The following is a 22,855-nucleotide window of genomic DNA, read 5'->3' as shown; positions in this document are numbered from 1 at the left end:
CTATTTGTTTAAAATATGTTTGGGTTTTTAAAATTATGTAATTGTGTCACTTGTCTTACCCAGTGAGCCTGCCTTTAATGAAGCAAAAGGCTTTCTTACAGTAAATATAGCAGTTACTTTTCTGTTGCAGAATACATGGGTTTTAAGTGAGATAACAGGTTACTTGGTAAAAAGCCACGACCTTCTTTAGCTGAATTTAGTGGCGTACTTTGAGATTTCCTATGTCTGACTGTGGTGCTTACCCTTTCATTTGTGTAGCATTTCAGAAAGGACCTTAATTGTGAAAATGGTAAAGTGACAACTAAGCGCCAGCAGGGCTCTGCCTGTAGAAGCTGTGGAGCAGAAGCAGGACATGCCAGAGTCCTCTCCTAGAAGGAGGATAGAAAGGGATTTTCAATTCCTCCCATGGTCAGAATTCGCTTTTTCTAGAACTATCAGTAATTGTGAGGGAGCTGTGTGTTTCATACATGCAGCTGAATTGTGGTAATAAAAGCCCTCTCGTAGTGGGGCAAACTTACCACGGGGATCCGAAGGTGGCAAAATCTTTTCTTTGTAAGAATGTTCATCCTCTTAATGCCAGCTGTAGTTTCCTGTGGATTGGAGAATACATAATCGTCCCAGAAAAAGCAGAACTGCTCTTTGGAAGAACTTGGGGGAGATGGTTGCTGCAAGCCTGTAAAGCGCATCAAAGCGCAAGACACTGAAGTACACAGTCCTCGGCTTCCATAGGTGCACAGGAGGGTGAGTCTTATAACCTGAAAGGAAAAGACGGATGGAAAAAAAAATTTGGATGTTGGACTACACCTAAATTAATACTGGCATTCATGTCTGGGAACTTGTTCAAGGACAATTATTCAAGCAGACGTATGTGTGGAGTCTGTAATGTCATGAAAGCTCTAATCCTTCGAGTAATGGCCGGTCACAAAGGCGAAACCAGCCTGGGTTTGAACTGTGAGTCCTCTGGCGACCTCCTCAGCACTGCTGCTTTTTCTCAAGGGCAGTGAGTATTTGTCAGTGACTCATCTTCCTTCTAAGGGAGAGAACGAAAGAAAATTTTCCACAAGAAGAAAATCTGCTTAAATTTATCTAAAGAAATAGCTGCTGCTTGAAGCAGTGGAGCATAGCTGTCTAGGAGTAGTTGTGCTTCCGTTTCAACTTCAGCCATACCACAGGATGGTCTCAGTAAACAGATCATCTGCTCTGCTCCAATACTTTTCTTTCAGCGCTTATGGAGTACATTGTAGCTGGCACTGCATATGGTGTGGTTTGCAAAATAAACACAGGAGGAAATACATCGGCCTCTCGTATTTGTCCTTCCCATTGTATTGTAGCCTGTTACCTGCACAGGCATGTAGCAGCGACTAGAAGTTTTGCGTGCAGTGGCAGGAGTAGAATTATCAAGGTATTTTAGACTTTAATCACATTAAATGTGAAAAAATATTAAAACTGCAACTAAAAATAACTTTTTTTATCCTTTCTGAGATCAGAATGAAGTGTGCCATGGTAGGAATAACAATTCTTGTATCCCAAGCCACTATAAAAACTCAGGCCTACTAAATAATAACCTGAGGATTTGATGAAAAATCTCGTCTAACAAGAGCAATAGGCATCTTTTCTTTCCAGTGAAGACCTGCACACACGCAGAGATAGCTCATTCTCGGCATGCAGGATAACTTCAACAAGGGAGCGGATTGCCAAGATAACCCAGCTTGCTCTACATTACCTTTGCTATGCGTCGCCTTCAGAATCGTGCAGAATGAGTCCTCCAGGTTCTGGGGCCTCTGTTTCCACGTTCAGGTCAGCTTTTTTGCAAAACACACAGCCTACGTTTGGCCCCATGCATGCTTTAGCCCCATGGCTAAAAAGAAGGCAGCAGCTTTCAGTACAGTATTTAGTCTTTAAAAAGCACTTAAAGAAATGAGAAGCATTTTGATGGAAGAACATAGAGAATTTGGAACCTCACTGCTTGCAAGCGTGTTAAAGACTTTTGCTAAAGCATCTGTCCTTTGAGAGTGCTCGCTCTTCTGAAAAGGGCAAGTGCCTTGCTTCTGCTGGTTGTATTTACAAAGGGCAAAGTGAGGGTTTGCTGCACCCTTAATAGACAGAGGCTAGTGGCAAATCTTGCTCTTTCATAAATCTCAGCATTCCTCGTGGTGTCTGCTGTCAGAATTGATTAGGAATAAGTGCTTGGACTGCAGAGCCACGGAAAGGCAGCGTGTCTCCTGCAGTGCCACGCAGAGCCGGGCAGAACGTTCTCCAGCGCCGGTGGTGGGGTGGGTGCGTCACCGGGCACCCGAGGAGACGGCGCCTGGTCCTGGCGCTGGGGACAGCACAGTCAGCGGCTCCTCCTCGCAAAGCCAGCGAGCAGCTGAGCTGGGAAACGTGAGTGATGGCTGTTGGGGGCCAGAGCTGAGTCATCTGTAATATAATCATAAGGAAACACACATTTTTTCCTGAGAGAAAATCAATAGAACTTTGCACTTTTCCTTGTAATATTTCCAGTCTGCACCATCAGCCATAGCTTGCTCACAGTTGCACCGCTATAAATCCACTGCGAGTTAATGGAGTTCTACAAAAATGAATGGATTTACAGCAGTGTAACAGAGCTGGTACTGGAGCCATGCACATGTAAAAATACATGGAACAAAAGTCGTTTCAGAGCATGCAGGTGACCTTCAAAGTGCCAAGACCTAGCAAGTAAAAAGCAAAACTGCGTACTTCCTGGTATGCTCCTGTTCTGGCAAAACTCCTGAAGAAAAGAAAGTGTGCAGTCCTGAAAACATCACTGTGCGTGGCCAGAGGGCCAGAGCCCCACCGAAGGGAAGATGGGCGAGTGAGCAGCTTCACAGTGAGGCAGAATGCAAAGGACTGTCTGAACATGTCATTTTTCATTTCCTGCATAAAACATTTTGGAGCCCAGTCTCACTTAGAACTAGTAAGTAAATAACGTGCTCCCAAACTTGCGTGTCAAAACTAGGTTGGTTAATGTATGAGCTGCCGCTGCTGCATTTGTTACTACACAGTAAATTTCATGCTTAGCCAGAGGCTAGCGAAGTTCATTTATTCATTATCCCCAAACTTTGGGCAGTTATTATTCAAACTCCCCTGGTACATCTATTTAATAAGAAGAGAACAGAAAATTGATGGGATCAAAAATGTTAAAGTCTTAATTAATGCTTTTAGCAAAGACTGATTGGAGGGGGATTGTTGCGAGAATATTAATTTGTAGCAAGCGAGCACGCTGCCTGGGTTTGCTGGGAGCAGGGAGAGCTCCCCCAGCCCTGCCAAGGCAGCTCAGCCGTGCAGCCCAGTGAGCTGCCAGCCCGTGGGGATGCCACCTGTGACACCCCCTGGGTTCTCTGCCACCAGGTAGGGAAAACCAGTGCTACGGGCCGTGGGAGAGTGCGAAGATCCCGACATACACAAATTATTGCTGATGAATAGGGAGTGTTTAATGGTAAAACATCCTCTTACAGCAGAGGAAAGATGGGGAATTTTTTTCTTCCTCACTGTTTTTGGGCTTTTGTGGCGTTTTTGTCTACATACCTGGCAGCCTTGTAGCGCTGCAGATCAGACCACTGACCTGCGATGCAGGGGGCTGCTGGGCGTCTGGGGCTTCGCTCTCTGGCAAGATGCCCTGAGGCAGAGCCCACGGCTGTGTGCATGCGTGGGGCAGGTCTGGGTTTTGGTCACACAGTTGCAGTTACTCCATAGGAAAATTAGCGGCCCTAAAACAGAGAGAATGAGACCAAGGCTGGAAGAATCCCAGCAAGGCAGGAGGGCGGCTGTGAGGGATTTCTGCATCAGCCTGACCTGCCCCAGAGCAGCAGCAGAGCCTGTTCTCTGGGTACAGCCGTGTGGTTTGACAGGGGATGGGGAAGAGGAAGCAAAGGAGGGGTTTGTTGCTATTTTTAGACCATGTTTCTAAAACGCAGTAATCTCTGCAGAATAAAGATGGCTATTATTACAAACGGAGCCAGCCTGGGAAAATAGGTGCTTCAGCTCTGCATCAATGACCACCCAAAACTTAGCACTGACCAAGACGGCTTTAAGGAGCCACGCCAATGTCAACGCATGGACTGAAATCTCCTGGTCTGCCTATGGTGACTGCCAGACTTTTTATTACAGCAGTCACGGACAGTCCCAGTACATTAAGAGTCAAATCAGAGAGGACCTTGCTGTAGAGTTAGTTATTGAAGTTCCCTAGTTGTTGCCTATAGATTTGGTTTCCTGTTACTGTCAAAATGTTTCTTAAATTTCATATGGAAAATCATCTTATAAGTATCTTATATCACAATATTAGCAAGTATCTTAATAAATAACTCAAAAATGCTTACAGTTCAATTAGAGATTATATTTTTCCAATAGGACATTTTTGGAATTTACTCTGGGAAAGACAGTGTTAAGCTATTTTTTGTATTTCTATTCTGTGACCAGATCTGTCAGAAACTTTTAATTCATCTCTGTGTTAATACCCTTGAAATAGGAAACAGCAGGTAAGACTTTACACAGCAACAGGCACCAGTAATAGTAACAGGTAGAGTTACACAGGATGAAAAGACAGTACCACATAAAATAGGCTCTTATTTTTGGATTTTCCTGTCACTTTCCTTGCAAATCTGAAGAAATTGATTTTTTAAAACAAACTAGAATAGGAGTTTTTCATTCCTAAATATTTTTCAGGCTTGCAAGTTGCTCTGACAATCCAGTGAGTATCATGACTCATTTTGGGGTTTAGGGTGATCTACATGGTATCTAGGCAAGTGCTCATATTTAGGCTGTCAGTCAGAGACAGCTGTTTCGGCAAAAAATAGTAGGATACTTCTGATTTCTGTGCTGTGTTTATTATAATAGTTTTTAATTTTTTTTAAGAGTGCTTCAGTATTTATAGTCAATGGTAAACAGGAGGTTTAGCTCTAAATTACCATGGCAGAGCCTCTTTTTACTGTACATGCTGTAATTAGGGTATGTTAGGATGGGTATGAGGAAGGTCGGTGCCAGGGCTCTGACACTCCGCCTCGGTTTGCCTCATCCTTCCCTCCCAAGAGCAGCAACACGGTGTGTTGCCGGGACCTAGATAGGAACAGCTCGGGCAGGTTTTAGCAAAGGGTCTGGTAACTAAATCACCCCTTAGGACGCGTGGCCTCTGGTGGCATCAGGCAGCCCTAGGCTGGGAGATGGGCCGTCTCCGAGACACGCTCTCAGAGAACCAGCCCCTGCAGCCTCCAGAGCACCACCGGTGTGGTGGTGAGGACTCTTACTTCTCTTCCTCCACTGCCTGGGCTCTTGAAAGCCCTGAAAGCAGGGCAGCGGGGGCGATGCCGCCAGGCTCCCAGGGCCGTGGCCAGCGCAGCTCAGGAAACCTCTTGCTCAGCGTCCCAGTGCACGGCTCAGCCTTGCGCACTCCACTCCACTGGACAGCCACTGCCTCTCCCCCAGCTCTGAGCCAGCAAGGACAGCAGGAGCACAAGGAAAAGCCACCCGTCGTTCCCGAAGGGACCCTCAAAAGTCTGCTTTCCCTAGTTAAACTAATCCTGTGTCTCTGACAGGAATGAGGCTGCTGTTAAGCACAGCACATTGTTTCACCGAGCGTGCGCTGCTCTGGAAAGCCAAAAGGCCTAGTCAGCGTGCCTTACCGTGACTGAGCCAGGCAGCGCGGGAGCTTGGGAGCTGCGCTTCCTTGGGAATGCTGATAAATCTTTGGACAAGGAAATGGTGTGCACATCTAGTTCTGAGTCAGGCCAAGGAATAACGGTGCTGAGCGATGATCTAGCTGGAACCGTGCGTCAGTGGTACCTGTTACCCTGAGGGGAACACAGCACTCAAGGAAGTGCACAAGAGAAGCTGAAGGCTACAAAATCAAATGAGACATGAAAATGCACAGTTTGATTAAAGAAGCATCAGTTACTTTATGATCTTTACCGAAATACACTCACATTTGTGATTCATTTATGCTAATTCAGTGCAAGACAGTAAAAATACAATCACTCAGTGCTACAAATAATGATAATAGTGTCATCCATTTATAGAGTGCTTGGATATAATTTCAGCTTTTATAGTATAGTGGTATGAAAGTCCCAAGTTCGTTAAATGCACAGCAAGGTGCTAATTGCAATCCTGGTTAGAATGCACCTCGGTTTATGGTTAAGTCACTGGTTGAGCTAATGACTGTGTGTGAGCTAGGCAAGTCCCACTGAAGGCAGCAGCCAGGCTCCTTATATAGTGAAATCTTTTAATAATTACTAACACTGCCATTTCAGTCTCCAGGGAGATAAGCAGGGTTTGACAAGACAGGAAGGCCAAAACTGAGTACATACCAGTGCACTGATCCTGTTGTGGGTTTGTAGATGTGGCCACCTTGCAGTTCTTCAGTGTGTAAGGGGAGACAGGAGAAAGGCTCGCCTCGCTGCTGCCGGGCTGGGGGAGCTCAAACGCCAGCAAACAGTAGGTAGCAACACACACCAGGCACCTGTCAAAATCTGAACTGTAACATGATTTAATATCAAGACTAAGGAAACGGAACTAAAGCCAGCTTGCCAGCGTGTAAAATGTGAGAAGCTGAACTTTTTGCAATATTTTCCAGGAACATAAAATCTCTTTATTAACCCAAGAGTTAATCATTTTAAGACCAGAGAGGTTTTATGCTACTTACGCTAGACTAAAGCATTTCACTAAAGCAAAGCATCTCAAAAGCAAAAGCGTGGCGCTTTGCTGGGTTCAGAAAGTATTTGTCAACCTAGTCATAAATGTGCATGGAAAAGTCAATCAAGTTTAGGCTCATTACCCAGGTTAATTCAGACCTTGCCACTGCCGGGTTTTGGAGCAGAGCAGCACCAAAGCAAGCACTGCTCATGTTCAGGGCCATGAAAATGCCATGTGCTCACACAGTGCGGTTCCCTTCATTCAGTGCTCATCTATTGCTGCTGGCATTTACAGGGCTTGGGAAAAACATCCGTCCAGTTTGTTGTTTATAGCTGGGAGTGCGACTGCAAAATGGGGGGGGCAGTGTGGGAAGCCACAGGTGCCATTTACCTGAGGACACCGTAAAACTCACCTGCTGCGGGGTCTTGGGAGTAAGAGACAGACATGCTGCACAGCCTGCACAGGGAATGTGCTCAGTCAGTTCTGTGGTCATGCTGAAGCCATTTATTTTTATTTGCGCAACACTTAACGTTCCTAAAACGGCCAGATGGAGCTCAAGGGGGCAGGTGAATAAGCAGGAGCAGAACAATTTGCCACAGCTCAAAGTTTCCCTCTGCTTTAAAACAAGCTTTTCTCAGTGGAGAGAAAGAGGGGGGGTGGAGGTGTTTTCCTTCATATGCTGAACCAAGTAGCAAATAAGGTGTTTTCCCAAATAAACTCACTGATAATGATTTTCGTCATGCATCCCCAGCTAATTGGGGTGTGATGAAGTGCATAATTCAAATGCTATCTAGCCAGAGGCCTTAAAGCAAAGCTTAACTCTGCCTGCAAACCAGAGTGGAGATAGCTGATATGACAACTGCCTATCAGTAGGCTGCAGACTTTGAAACGAGCAGGCGACACAGGTGCACTATCTGATTGCAGCTTAAATTCTGCCCACAGTCGTGCCTGCTTGGTTCAGCGTAGTTACTTGATGGCCAATAAGGCATTACATAGTCACAATGCACAGCTTATTTCAGGAGAAAATATTTTAACAGCACAGGTGACTATCATGCATGCATTAAGAAAACCAGGACACAGCGTACCAAATTTAGTTTAGCCACAGTAAAATAATTGTCACAGAGCAATGCTGACCTCAAGTACTGAACGGTGACACCTGGCTTTTTCTGCACAGGAGAGATTAGGTTTTTCTGGTTTCTGGTTTCTTTCCCTTGCCGTCTCTTTATCTATATTTCATGTATACAGCATGCATTTAGTATTCTGATGTTTGAAACAAACCCCCAACATTTTAGAGAGAAGTGCCCTTCAAGCCCAGCAGTGCAAACCACAGTCTCACAGAAATAGCAATTGCAAGTGGAAAATAGCCCCTGCTGTGTAACACCGCCACTTTGTTATATTGTAATGTATTTTCTTATTTTTTACGTGCCTGGTTTGTGTGACCCTGCCAGTATGTAAAAATGATTGTTGACAGTTTCTTTGGTTTTGTTTTATTATAATGTAATTTATGGGATGCTGAAAGTCTGTAAGTTACTTGTACTTGACTGACATTTCTCTGAGAATCAAAAAATTGCTGTGTATACTTGACTGAGATTAAAATGGGTAGACTGTGTATAGCTGTATCCTGCTTTCAAAGTGCAGGATTGGAAGGCTTCCATTAAATTGTTATTTTCAGATATTATTAGCTCCTAAATCATTTAATATAATTTCTTTCCCATAATGAATGCACAGCATTGTAAGCCTAAATGCCATATTTTCTATTGATCTATTTCCACAACCTGTTTAGTGAAATAATTAAAATGATTTACAAGGCTGACCCAATATCTTAGTGGTTTAGTAAATCATGTTGCCGTGTGGGAGGCTCAGCTAGTTTTAAACTCACAGCTCTTGGCAGCGCCAGGCCCTCGGAGCGGAGCTGCAGCGAGTGCCGTGCTGTGTCTGAAGGCGCACTCGCAGCCGGCCCGCGGAAACACCTCTGCCGACGCTCAGGGAGAACACGGGGCTCCAACTGGTTTCTTCACTCATCACCTCTGTTCAAAGTAGCAAAATGTCTCAGTGCTACTGAGCCAGAGCAGAATTTGAGCTGCAGTCTGCAGGTAACCTGTCTTCACTGGCAACTTGAACATCCCTGGTTTTAACCCCCAAAACTGATCCCACGTGTCTGCGTTGGCAGCGAAAATGGGGGCAACTGTGGGGCTTGGTATTTTTGCATGCAAAGCAATGCGGGAAATTATTATTTCTATCTTTTTTGGTTTTTTTTAATTTGCAAGAAGAGGACAACTATAAAAACAATCTCTGTTTAAATGCCAGGGTAGTGGAAGGGCTCAGACTTACAAAATATTCCCGTGTTCGTTCCTAGCTGGCCTCCAGCTGTTACAGTAGCACCAACAGGGATTGCTCAGAGCAGGGCAGGAGGACATCACAGCAGTGCCTGGGAGGAGACGTAGCAGCCAGTCTCTGTAGCAAGAGTAGCGAGAACAAACTACATTTAAAATACTATTACAAAAAGCTGTTGACAACCCTCTTTTAATGAAAAATGTGCATATTGACAGCTGCAGTCTAGAACAAAAGAGACTGAGCTGACTTATGTGGGACCAGGGCAATGGCTGCAGTGCGAGCAGTGTGTGGCCAGGGCCAGCCCTGGTGGGGATTGCACCCTGCAGGGTCCTGCCTGGGCCAGCCATCCCTTGGGGACTGTCATGGTTTAACCCCAGCTGGCAGCCAAGCACCACGCAGTCGCTCGCTCACTCCCCTGCGGCAGGATGGGGGAGACAATCGGAAAAGCGAGAAAACTCATGGGTTGAGATAAAGACAGTTCAATAGGTAAAGCAAAAGTCATGCATGCAAGCAAAGCAAAACAAGGAATTAATTCACTGCCTCCCATGGGCAGGGAGGTGTTCAGCCATCTCAAGGGCAGCAGGGCTCCATCTCACATAACTGTTACTTGGGAAGACAAATGCCGTGACTCTGAACATCCCCTGCTTCCTCCTTCTTCCCCCAGCTTTCTATGCTGAGCTGCATGATGCCATACGGTGTGGGATACCCCTTTGGGTCAGTTGGGGCCAGCTGTCCCAGCTGTGTCCCCTCGCGACTTCTCGTGCACCCCCAGCCCACTCGCTGGCAGGGTGGGGTGAGGAGCAGAAAAGGCCTTGGCTCTGTGTAAGCACTGCTCAGCAATAATGAAAACATCCCTGTGTTATTGATCCACACTGTTTTCAGCACAAATCCAAAACACAGCCCCATACTAGCTACTGTGAAGAAAATTAACTCTATCCCAGCCCAAACCAGTACAGGACATGTGCGAGCAGGAATGTCACAGACCTCCTCCATGACAGAAAGGACAGAGTCCATCGCTCTGAAATCAGTCAGCATTTGAGACACCATTTATAACCTCTCCACCTGCACTCCCTGAGCAAGACTTGAGCTTGCTTTCAGCATCTAGTACCTTTTTTTTTTTTAGTTCTATTCTTTTGCATAATTACACGAACAAAAGTGTCCTATAAAAACTTAAAAATTTGAAGACAGCTGTTGGATGCACTTTGCAGCGGATGTCATTATCTTCCTTCCCTGATCCTAACCCACCACCATTTCTATTTTGCTTTAAATGGACCTGTAATTTCACAATACAAATTCAGCTGGAAGTATTCTTTTTGTTAAATAAACTTTATCCTCATGCTGACTGCTCCAGGCTCTGAAAAGAAACACTTCTTGCTTGTGACTGTTCTGAAACATAGGTCTGAAATTCAGAAAAAAGTGTTGGTAAATGGGATGTAATCATACTGAAGGGCAAGCGAGTATTCCTCCTCCAAGGCAGAAGAAAATAAAGGAAAATCTGCTTTGCTTCTGCTGCCTCAATGCTGATAATTTTACAGATCAAAGGACTTTTTTAGAAAGAAGCCTGCTGTGCTGCACTGTGTTTCAGAGCTGAAATACCTATAGTCATGCCCTTAACGCCACACTTGGAAGTGTAAATGGGTGCCCCATTTCCACAAGCGTCACGCACCCAGCAGAGCCCCGCGCTGCTGGCGGCAGAGGGGCTGTGCAGTGGCACACACCACCAGCAAGCCCCCGCATCTCCGGACTCACCGCGGGGCAGAGCACGCAATGCTAACGGCACATCTATCCATCTACCCGCTAACGAAGGCGGCTGGGCACGAGAGCCCCAGCGATGTTACGTGAGAGCTTGACAGCTGTGACAAGGGTGATTGAAACTGGACACAAGGGTCAAAAATGACCTCAGAGAGGGACTGTAACACACAAACACACACTGCCCATGCACGCAGCAGGGTCACAGTCCTCTCACTGAGGAAAGCACCAGCATCTCCCCCACTTCAATGTCTGTCTGGCCTCAGTTATTTCACTTCCAGAGCGAGACGACCACAAACTAGAACGAGCTGGGCAGCTCTGTCAACAGTTAGTGTCACATCACTAAAGCTGACGGGGTCCTGAGCTCACTGCCCCAAGCCCAGGTGGCACATGCCGCTCTGCTAGTGATCACCAGCACACTTTTAATGACAAGTCAGTCCTTTCCTGCACCTCCGTGCACCTACCAAAGCGTCCTCGAGCCTAGCGTGGTCTCAAATAACCGCTGTTTGTCCTGTAGGTGTGATCCACCACTGCAGCACTCCTAATTTCACACTCATGTAACTCTTAGAAATCCTTTTACACCACACCAACACAGAGTGACTCAAGCTGAAGCTATTTGCTAACAGGGGCTCTGTACTTACTGAGCTGTGGCAAAGCAAAGGATCCCCTGGCAGCTGTCTGCAAATGTGGTTCAGGTCAGTTATAAATCTGTGACTAGTTAATTTTGTTTAGAGGACCTGTTCCAATTAAACATTTTCTTTCTCCCATTCTCACCCACTGTTCTGTTTTTAAGAAGTATAAAGGTGCTTAATAACCTCTACCACCTGAAATAATCACTGGCAGGATGAAAGCTCTCCCCCTCCCACCCCTGCTATTTTTTCCCCACTGCAAAATGTATAAATTAATCTCATGCTATAATTAACATATATTGCTGAGGCAAATGAATTGGCATCTCCGTGTATATCTATTAGCTTCCAGCATTTCCTGAGAGGGGCTTTCATTTAATTACCAGCCTGACAGGCTAGCTCACTCCAGAACTGCAGCCGCATTTATTACTTTTATCTCCTTGGACACCTGCCTCTCTCTGTGGTTTATCAGATTTCTACTGAAGAGAGGAACAAAAATATTTCTATTGTATCAGGTTATTGTTTCTTTAAAAGGCACTTATAAGAGCACTGACCTCAAACAGGGGTTTTTTGGTTGGCTTGGATGGGCTTTTTTTTTTTTTTTTTTTTTTTTGGTCAATTATCAAAGCAATCCAGCAGCTTTAACTCCCTCACTGCCCCGCCACACACCAGCAGTTCAGAAGAAATCAGGTTACGGACAGGGAGCTGAACGCTGACCACTGCTCATAAAGACCTTGCCTGCGGTGGGGGTCAGAACGCTCAGATGCTGGGACTGCTCTTCACCCTCCCACATATAAAGTCTTCAAGTGGAAATGCCAAGAGACGGCCCAGTGCCCTCCACTGCACTCCAGTGAGAGAGGTCCGCCTGAATTCCTTTTGATGCTTTGGGCCACAGTTTATATTGTCATTGATTGATAAAAAGCTGATGTAGATACAAGGAACATTATTTTAAAAAAAGAAAATGCTGCCTACATGCATTACAAGCATAGTCACACCTGTGTGACTACTGACTACTCCGTAACAGCTGGGTAAAGCAGCTGTCACCCCTTGCTGCCTCAGGCAGCAGCCCTGGACACTGCTAGTTCAGGTGTTGGCTGTACCAGCAGAGCTCATTCAGCCCAGTTTCAACTGACAAATGCTTTCCACTCGTTTTCTCTGGGCTGCAGTACCTGAATTTGTGGAGACACACGCCCCCCTGGGCAGGACTCTCATGAGCTGGCATGCTGTGACAAACACCTTCCAACCAGCGGGACCTGAAGCTACGCAGCACCTTGGCAGATGAGACCATGCGTGTGGACTCAGCAATGCCTCTCTTTCTTTGGAGATGTGCAAGCTGACTCGTTTCATTAAAAAAAATTGTTCACTCCTGCCAGCCTAAGTGTGTTACTTCGAAAGAGTCTGGCAGCAACAGGGCCTTGCCGATAGTGATGCCTTTGAGAAAGATGCCTCATTACAGAGGAAAAATGAAAAATTTGTATCTGTTTAATTAATGAACCTTGTCAGTTTCCCTGGGATTTCATCCCAGTCCCTAACTTCAGGCACGGTGGCTGTTTGGCATGAAGTGCCTGCTGGCTGTGAGCTGTGCAGGAGGCAGCTGCACTGCAGACACTGCCCTGGATGGCTGAAGCCTCCTGCTCCTTCGTGGGTCAGGGCGGCACGGGCAGCCCCTGTGGTCCCAGCGACAGCCCCCTCCGAGATGGAGGGTGCCCTCTCCCTCGATTCTGACCCAAGCAGCTAGCGCTGAAGCACTCCCTGGGAAACACAGCAAAAGATGCTTCGGTGAAACAAATTATTTTTAACATAAGCCTTGTGCAAAACATGCCTCTTCCTGTCACCTTAGCCCTAGTGAAAACTGCTCGTCTCCCTCCAGAGCCCTGTGGCGGAGTTACACATCGCATATCTAAAACATGTTTAGGAGCTCACTGCGTGTGGGTGGTCTGGCAGGGACAGGAGGTTTGGAGGTGACCAGAGGAAGGACCCTGGCTGACAGGGATGCACAAATACTGGAGCAGCCACAGTACTGCAGCACCAAGCTCTGCGAGCTATCACTTTTCCCATTGCACTCTATCACGAATAGTAACATGCAGTACGCAGTAACACATTTTTGGCCAAAAATGACTTACCATGGGTAAAGTGCCAAGACAACCAAACCGTATCACACAGGCTTGCACAATTTGACAAGTCTTTTCTAGAAAAAAAAGTCTAAACATTTTTGATATAATTGACCTCTGTGCCTAAAATTTTTTTATCTGTATTATTTTTAAATTTTAATGAATTATGTTAATTTTATGACGTTTAACCAAAACCTGCTATAAATCCAATGACTATTATTACTTTGTAATTTATCATTTTCAATACTCATTTTGCATCATACATCCCTATCACACATGAGCCAATGTTAATTATGTTTTAAAATAAAATATTTAGCAAGATCTAAATGAGACTCAAAGCACAGCAAAAGTAATGACTGTAAGACAGACTGTCATGGAATTATACATGAATGCAGAATGCTAGTATTAATTAGTAAATACAAGCTGCTCAGGAGCAGCAGCAGCGCCTGCCATCCTGATGCGCGTTTGGATCACGCACAATCTCAGCAGGCAGGGAAACGGAATGTCAGCTACCAAAGCCTCAGCTTTCTGACTCCTCATTACTGTTTTGGGTAGCAAGCGTTGCTTTTTTACAGTTGCTCTGCGAGGCATGGCTGAGTAGTTGCAGTAGTTATCTCCAAGTATTCTAGGTTCACTCATATTCTTAATATTTTAAGAAGGATATAGCTTCTTATTTTGATATTAGAATATACTCGTGTTCAAAAAAGTGGCCTCCTTAACTCGCAGTGAAATTGAATTCCTTCAAAATCCTCTTTCCACTGATAATCTTACTGTGATGCAGAAAAGGTCAGTGTACAAGGGAACCAGAGTCCTGCATGCTACAAAAAGCTGCAAACAGCCACATTTTTTCCAAAAGAGGAAATAGCTTTTAAACTTAAACAAACAAACAAACCCATACAAAACACACACAAACACCAAATTTGAAACAGTTGGTTGAATTAGAACAGCACGTAGAAATACGTACAGAAAACTCAGAGCGGGCAGCTGGCCCCAGCCCGGTCTCGGGCTGCCCTCTAGTGAGCGCAGCCTCCGCGCCCGGCCCTCCCAGCGCCTCCCTCGCTGCATTTTAAACCCCGGCTTTTCAATCGTTCACGTTTTCTGAAAACATTTTGGGATTATTATTTGACTTCTGATTTCTGTGCCACTAAGGTATATTTTGATTACATTTCCCAGCGCTTTCTCGGTTTCTTCCCACACCGAAAAGCCAGTCTATTTTACTGACCCTGAAGCAGCAGCTGCAATTTGAGATGACAAGGAGTCAGGACTGTACAGAAATAACGAACCTTCAGCTCGAAAGAATAGCTTAACTGCTGGGGGGGACAGGGACACACATCTCGTCCTAATCCATGAGTTAAAGATGAGCTGATCAAGCAGAAAAACTCATGGAAAAACATACGGATAAGAAACATTTGGGGGGTACAGGGTACATCAAAAGATGACGCTCGCTGACCAGCCACAGCCATCTAAAACCGGTCAAACAAACCCATGACGCAAGAGGATGGGCTTCCACAGACTCACAAGATTTCCTCTAGCAAACCTAAGCTTACAAGAAATGAAAATTCAGGCTTCGGAACACAAATAAAGGTCTACCCAGCTGGCTGAATGGCAATTCTCAGCCTGTCCACCCACCACCACGACCCTTTCCTAGACCGGCTTTGCCAGGGAGCCACGCACAACCACCCCCGAGCATATGTCGCACGCCTGTGGCACACCAGCACGGCCCCGACACGGCACGGCCAGAGCCAGGAGGATGGCAGGCACGCAGGGTACGGTCGGCCAAGGCGCCCTACAAACACTGGCACAGAGGGGCTCTGTGCTCCCTGCCAGGGCCAAAGGAGCCGTCAGCAGGAGGAGGAAAGGCAGCCGTGGAGGGGAGGCAAGACACAGACAGGACGTGGAGGGACAGCCGCAGGACCCACACAGGCTGCTGCATGCTGCCTCAGCCCAGCTGCGGGAAAGGGGGTGGAAATTGTATTAGCAGCTTGATATTTGGGTAGAGGAAATCAGATCAGAGGGTTTTAAATGGAAATTATTTTCCCCAGTACAGATGTCCCTAGGGACCAAATTCAGCTGCTAACACAATTTGGCCAAGAGGAATAAACTAGGTTAACAGTTGGACTCGATGATCTTAAAGGTCTTTCTCAACCAAAATGATTCTATGATTCTATATCGATTCCGAGAGCTCAAAGGCTTGCTGAGACAGACCTTCTAGAGGATTATGGTATTTATTTCTTGTGTCAATGACAATCAGCAAAAGTGTAACAGTGATTATAGCCCAGTCACTTTTTACACACGAGTTGAGCAGAAGTACGTGAAGTTATCTCTCACTTCAGTTCATAATTACTTCCTATTTTTTGAAAAAACACTGACCTTCTATTCTTGCATCACACAAGCATCTTTATTTACCGTCTTTGATCACTGTGCATCTCAAGTATTAGCTTTCTGTGCCTGTCAAGATAAAGCTTGCTCTATAATCGCTCACACATTTGCTTGGCTTTCCGCAGGACACTGCCCTCACCTCGCCTGGCCTGCACAGTTTGCTTCCCCAGCAGTTTAACAGTTCCTACAGGTACAGCAATACAGCCCCCTAGTGCACACGGTTAGATTGCTTCAAAGTTGGGGGTTTGCATAGGTTTTATTAGTATTATTTTTAGAAAGCAATAAATAAAACCATACGTAGATTTAATAGAATAAGAAATGCCAATGTTGGCACCTATAACTTGGTATTAATAATATGTGTTAGGGATTTATATCCCTATAAACCTATTCAAGGTGATTTACTTGAAGTAAAAAGTTTCAAAAGCCTAACACACTAAGACAAGTGGAGCGGGTGATACTGCACATTCGGAAACATGCATTATAATTATTTTGTTTGTGTATTCCCACTTCATTTTATATTAACGTTTTACCCATCTTCCTTCATTTCTCTGAGCCTTATCCACCACATGTCTTTGCTCATCTCTGGTTTCTCACTTTCTTTGCCCATTCTTTTTCATGTTTATTTGATGGGAGTCTTGACTCCTGACACGGAGCCTTCTTGCTGGGACACACACCAACGTGCTGATCTTGCTCCCTCAGACATTATATCTGAAGATAAATTGAGAAATGAAGATGTAGAGCTGTTGGAAGAGACCGGCTTCCCCAGGCACCAGTTTAGCCTGGATCATTGGATTTACAACACCAGCACTGCCAACACTGATTTGACTATTAATCCCTGAAGTGCCCTAGGAATTGCAGCATAAATCCAGTGAAGGAGCACTCATACGGCCCTAAAGACCCATAGCGCTTATCCTGGTACTCCATTCATGAAAACTGATCTTTTTTTAGTAGCAATGACAACTCAAGGAGTCCACGCTGTGTAAAACCGAGACCTGCTTGCTGTGGCAACGTACTTAACTGCCAGGAGGTCTGTGATACAAACCAACCAGTGCTCACACTTAATACTCTGCAGAAACTGGCCCTTTCTTCTTTACACACATACAGAGAGACCACAATTGTTAGAGAACACTCTAGCACCATTGTGTTCCACAGCAGCACTCAACAAAATCATTGTGTTTCCCATACCCTGCCTCACTACCTTGCTCCCTAAGTATCCTTTATCAAGCAGTGCTTAAATAGCTGCTAAGCCAATATTCCCCCGTGACAAGAATATAAACCTCTTCTGTATTTGGAGAGCCATCATGTCTGAGCAGAGGGTAGCACGAGCTGGGACTAAGCTGGCAAAGAAAAGGAGCTGGCTGCTCTGGTTTTAGGGTACCTCTGTGTTGTACAGCAAGTAGGACTTTGTCCTATCCCAGGAGGAAAGAGGCAGTGACATAACAGAGGAAGTAAAGCTCAAAGTAAGCCTCAAAGTAAGCAGCATCTTCCTGATTTTTTTTACTTTGATTGCAAGAAACCTGGGACCTGATTTTACACAGATCTCATGTTTCTGGGTGTATGATTACAGGCACAGTACAGTAGCATATGACACAGCTACTGGGGACAGCTGAACAGGAGCATGCAAGAGCCAGGTACCTGCAACGACACCAAGGGCTATGGCTGGAGAAGGACAGACTGGGAACAGGAAAAAAAAAACCCATCTCTCCTACCAAGAGAAGTGAGATGGGAAGAACCTTGGAGCAGGACAGAGAGGACCTGTGCCTGCCCATGGCCTGGGGAGCTTGGCCAGTGGCTGGCCTCAGCACCACGTTTGTAAGTCCTGGGTGGGGGAGATCTGCAGAACAAATGGAGCAACAAAAGGTGGAAGGCGAGGGGGCTGCAGGATGGAAAAGTGGAAATGGATGTCCCAGCATCTTTGGTGGGAGCAATTGAAGATTAGGGAGAAGAAGTGAGGGCTGACTTGTCCAGGCTGCCTGTCACAATGAGCATCTAGACTCCAAAGCAATGCTGTTACAATGGGAAGGGCACTAACAAATCAATACTCGAACAACAGACCTGTCTACTCCAAGTGTACGTGATCATACTGAAGCGGTGGATGACTAGCGAAAATGAGGGGCCCTGCATTACAGAGGGTACGATTTACAAGACTTTATTTTTTTTAAAGAAATTTCCCCATGATAGTAACTGAAATATCTGGTGCTCAACTTTACTCTTGCAAGTCAGAGAATTTGTTAGCGTAACAGATAAATAAGAGCCAGATTTCATTTTGTAAGATTGCTACTTTGATGCTGGTTGGAAAATGTTAACTTAGTATCCTGATCTCTGCTGAAATAAACCTGTGATGCATAGTAATAGTAACATGACTTTTCAGACAGCTAATAGAAGTTACAGGTATTAAACGGCCCCTATCTAGCTTAATGTAAAGGGCTAATCTAACAACCTACCCTGGCCACAGCTTCCCCTTCTGTAGAACCTCACAGCTGCAATAAGCAACGTCACTTCCCCCCGTTTTACATTTTCTTTGGATTTTGATCTTAGCAAACACCTCCCTCTAAACCACAGTCCAGCACAGTTTGTGACTTATGAGGGACACTGAGCTCTTGGGGACCCCAGGGCCAGCCATGTTAGGCAATAACCCAGGAATGCTGGTACATGCAGGGAGGCTCCTCTTCCCAAGACACACAGGGATCTTGGTTACCTCCAGCAATGCAGCCTCTGAAACCTGAGGTTAAGGCTGGGATTTATTACCCTAACCAGCAGTGGGGAGACAGCAACAATATGGTATTTCTTATGATGCACTAAGTAATACAAACTCTCTGTAAAACCTTTTTAGCAAGCAGAATCTAACAATCCCCCACCCCCTTTTTTTTTTTTAATTTTATTTTCTGAAAAGATTTTGACATCCCATTTCTTTTGTCCTTTGTCTCTTATGACTTTGCCACGCAGCCATCAGGCAAGGCCGGAGAAGGCTGGGCTCCCCCTTCGCCAGAGCTGCCTACACCCCACACAGCTGGCGAGAGGCACCAAGGCTGGCACTCTGGATATATGACTTGTGGGAAAGTCTGAGCAGCTTCTTTAGGTCTGGCCTCAACCCGGGCTCAAACAGCACCCGGGGCCTGAGCCCTGCTCCCCCGGGCCCGCCTCACAGGCCTCTCTCTGGCTTTGGCACCTCTGAGGCGCCCTGCGAGCCTCACAAGCGCCGGAAACTGCTCTAAGGTATTTTCAACACATAATAATTATAGGGGGTGGAAAAAACAACCAAACCAAAAGTGCCGTTTGTTGTTTGCTGCCTGGAGCTTCCTCCCGCTGGGATACCGCAGCCGGCCAGCCCCGGCCCCGCGGGCTCACTCGGCGGCCAGGCGGGGGCGCCCTAGGGCCAGCCCGCCCTCCGCGCGGGCGCACGTCACGCCGTACACGTCATCCGCCTGCGCCGGAAGCGCTGCCGGCCGTCGCGATGGAGGGTGAGCGCCGCTGGGCGAGCGGGGCCCGGGTAACGGCCCGCTCCGGCCCGGGCCCCGGCTGACGGCCCGCCTCGCTCTGCCTTACAGGGGAGCTGTACCGCCGCCTGCCGCCGGAGGGGACGGGGGACCTGCGCCTCCAGGTACCGCCGCCCGCGGAGCCGCGGCCTGGCAGCACAGCCGGCGGGGGCGCCCCCGGAGCGCTGCCGGGGTTAACCCGACGGTTTCAGCTCTCTCCTCATACGGTTTTACACAGACCCTGCCGGGAACCGGAGGAACGGGCGCGCGGTCGTTCCCGCGGGCGGGGCCGGTCCCCCGCCGCTTTCGCGTTTGAATGCGCCCTTCCAAGCTAAACGCGAGACCCGGCATTTCCGCACGCCGGCCAAGTCCGGGGGGGGGGGGCAAGGCCGGGGGGGCCGCTGCACGCCGGCACTCGGCCCTGCGCACGCGAGGGTTCGGCACGTGAACGCTTTGACCATTTACTATTCCTTATGTGTAGAACCAATTCCTATGGCGACTGTCAACGGGATAAAACTAGTCGGCAGCAAGTCCTTCATTTAGGTAACAATCAGTATTTTGAGCTATCTTTTTGAAATATCTTTAGCCTCAGGGACCAGAAGAGGCCAGAGCATTTGTAAATGCCTTCCTGAAGCGCAGTATGCCAAAAATGAAAGATGAAGCTATTCAGGATATATTAACTCGGAAAGCTGTAGTTCTTGAGCATTACTCCAAAAAAAGGACAAAGGAAAAGAGGAAGAAAACAAAAGGTTTTACCGCCAAGCAAAGGAGAGATATGCGCCTGTTTGAAATTGAACCCCAACAGCAAAGGTATGATCTTAAATATATTCTTTGTGTAGTAAAAGTGGGAAGTAAGTCAGAAGCATGTAAAAGCAGTAGTATGTATGTGGATACTAACCCTTCAGCACGTAAAGTCAGTCTGAGACCCTGTGGCATTTCACCATGAGAAAACTGTTCCCTTCTTTGTATGGTTAGAAAATTCATTTCTGCATCTCTTTCCTTTTGTATATCTAAATGTAACAAGAAATCAAACCCAAATACAGCCACCTCTTTTGAAGTTGGACTGCCTGTAACCAGAGCGTCAAAATTCTGCATCAGGTTCCTCAAACTAATGCCCACCGAATAAAGCCTCATCTGTTGCTAACATGAACTAAGCGGGGAGATAAAAGAGTAGATAGAAATCTCTTCAGTCTTAGATGTAGCCCAATCCTCTAAAACACCTCACCATTTTGGGCTGATAAAGAGAAACATACTTTATGCTTTTTAGTTTTTTAATAAAGCAAACATGGTTTTTGGCACAGCTTACCTTACAGGTTAAGTTATGAGAGCAGATTAAAAAACTTTAAAATGTTAGTCTTCATCCTGTTGTAAATACAGATTACTTCAGGAATCAGCCAGTAGATTTTTTGATAGTTAAATTCTTTTTTTTTTTTTTACTGCAGATATGCCATCTTCCTACCACTACATGAACTCTGGAAACAATATATCAGAGACCTATGTCATGGACTTAAACCAGATGCGTAGGTTGAGATATTTTAAAATTAGTGTCGTTTTGATTTAGTAGATACTTCATTACTGCTTGTAACATCATAGTTACTTAGTATGTGCTATTTCTGTACATTGACCATGATGTCAGTAGTCACAATCCCATTTTTTAAGCCTACTTTTCATATAATTGTATTTCCTTTTTTCAAGGCAACCACACATGGTTCAGAGCAAACTGCTAAAAGCTGATCTCCATGGAGCTATTGTTACAGGTATTTTGTTTTGTTTTCTTTTATGAAGTCATCTGAAGTTAAGCAGACACTCCTTTATTTCAGGTGCTTATTTTAAAATTCTTTTCAACATCATTAACTCTAGAGTCACGTAGTTGAGACCATAGGTTGATGGGTTCTTTCTCTCCTACCAATGCTAATTACTCTTCAACTGCACTTGAAAATCATGTTATTAGTTTCAAAGATTAACTGCAAGTTTTACCAGTTATTACTGTAATTGCGTTATTTCAGAATATTGTACACCAGTTTTTAAAATAGTGAGGCAACTGTAGAAAAGTAAATAAACTGCTTGCATCTGAAATTTTATAATACATATATATTTCTGTTCCTTCAGTCACAAAATCAAAGTGCCCCTCTTACGTTGGGATAACAGGAATCATTCTACAGGAATTTAAACATGTCTTCAAAATTATCACTAAAGAGGACAAATTGAAAGGTAAGACAATTTCTTCAGTGCTTTTCTCAACTTGAATAATCAGAAATTTCTTGAACTCACTGTTCATCTTACATCTCTGTATTGTTTTACATCAGTGCTTTCAATTTCTTGTATAGAGTGGCAGGAGTCAGTATCTTCACTGACAGCTTAACAGCCCAGTATCTTGCCAAAAATGTAGAAACAAGTAATAAAAAAAAAATGGATTTCCAGTGAACCCAACATGATTATGCACATGGTTCGTTCATCCGATTCATACAGGATGTTCTCTGCAACACACATGCTCCTGCAAGAGGACTAACTTGTAATTAGTTTAAAATTTAGAAGGGTTTGGTTATTTTTCTTCTCTTGGTAAAGCATAAAAACCTTGGAAGTGTGGTAAGCCTCAAGGCTACATATGAATAATATTCTTTGTACATCAGTATATTTTCATAGGAGAGACTTACATTCGTCCACATTTGTTAATTTCTTTCCTGTTGTATTTTCAGTTGTTCCCAAACTTAACAACGTGTTTAGCTTGGAGATTGATGGATTCATTTCCTACATCTATGGAAGCAAGTTCCAGCTTAGAGCAAGCGAGCGATCTGCCAAAAAATTCAAGTTGAAAGGAACTATTGACCTATGATTTCATGGAAAATCAGAAGTATTAATACTTCTGCTAAACAGTCTGCTGTTTTCCAGTTTAAAGACCATGTTTTCTGGCAGATTGAAAATTGAACAGCCATGAAATATTTCTAAAGCATTTCTTCTTACTGAAGAATGACTAGTATCTGTTGTCTTCAAAGCGGTCTCTCAGACTGTTGGACTTTGTATCTGTTTTGTTAATTGTACATAACATTCTGGCTGTTACTAAACGTACACAGTTAGTATTGATTACCTGGCTTCTGTTTCAATGTATAGCTATAAATTTGCACAATTAAAATTATATCTTGTAACTCTGATATGTTATTGTTGCCTTCTGTATAAATTGGGCTTTATCTGTCTACTGTATGCTTACAACGAGACTGTAGGTGATGAGAACTGCTCTTTTCATTGTTCCTGCCCCAATGTGAACATCTTTGCCTGGTGTAAGCATATGCAAGTCCATTGTTTCAACTGATAGGTTTTACCCTGAATATCTCCTTCCGCATGGTTAACATTGTTACAGATTAATATATATATGAATGAAACTACCATCATACTAAACATGTAGTGCAGCCCTGCAAGCTGTTTGTTTACCAGGTGCTTACTAATAGCTTGCTACTTTTGAGGTTAAATCAGATACATTTATACTAGTAAATATATATTGTCATGCCAGAGTACAGGGAACGCAACACATCACATCAGAGGG

General features: G+C 45.2%; 1 protein-coding gene and 1 long non-coding RNA gene across 3 annotated transcripts; one reads left to right on the top strand and one right to left on the bottom strand.

Annotated features, from left to right (window-relative positions):
* Window positions 1-12: 12 nt before the first annotated feature.
* Window positions 13-19,202, bottom strand: LOC114011584 (uncharacterized). Of its 2 annotated transcripts, XR_008749779.1 has the most exons (10): window positions 19,106-19,202; window positions 8,974-9,096; window positions 7,055-8,669; window positions 6,318-6,484; window positions 5,637-5,851; window positions 3,584-3,728; window positions 2,719-2,895; window positions 1,724-2,418; window positions 519-1,030; window positions 13-368 (listed from the first exon to the last, which is right to left on the bottom strand). It is a non-coding gene; the product is annotated as an uncharacterized LOC114011584 (long non-coding RNA). The 2 variants fall into 2 exon arrangements; XR_008749778.1 differs by lacking the exon at window positions 7,055-8,669 and having other exon boundaries at window positions 519-2,418; window positions 19,106-19,199.
* A 41-nt stretch (window positions 19,203-19,243) lies between these two features.
* Window positions 19,244-22,466, top strand: POP4 (POP4 homolog, ribonuclease P/MRP subunit). Its single transcript, XM_055818525.1, has 7 exons — window positions 19,244-19,302; window positions 19,390-19,442; window positions 19,904-20,127; window positions 20,760-20,837; window positions 21,013-21,074; window positions 21,427-21,528; window positions 22,014-22,466. The coding sequence occupies exons 1-7, from the start codon at window positions 19,296-19,298 to the stop codon at window positions 22,148-22,150; spliced, it is 663 nt and encodes a 220-aa protein (XP_055674500.1). The 5' UTR covers window positions 19,244-19,295; the 3' UTR covers window positions 22,151-22,466.
* Window positions 22,467-22,855: the final 389 nt, after the last annotated feature.

Source organism: Falco peregrinus, chromosome 14 (assembly GCF_023634155.1).
Source record: "Falco peregrinus isolate bFalPer1 chromosome 14, bFalPer1.pri, whole genome shotgun sequence".
Classification (NCBI taxonomy): domain Eukaryota; kingdom Metazoa; phylum Chordata; class Aves; order Falconiformes; family Falconidae; genus Falco; species Falco peregrinus.
Note: the sequence above shows the minus strand (reverse complement) of the source record. Positions and strands in the feature narration are given on the sequence as shown.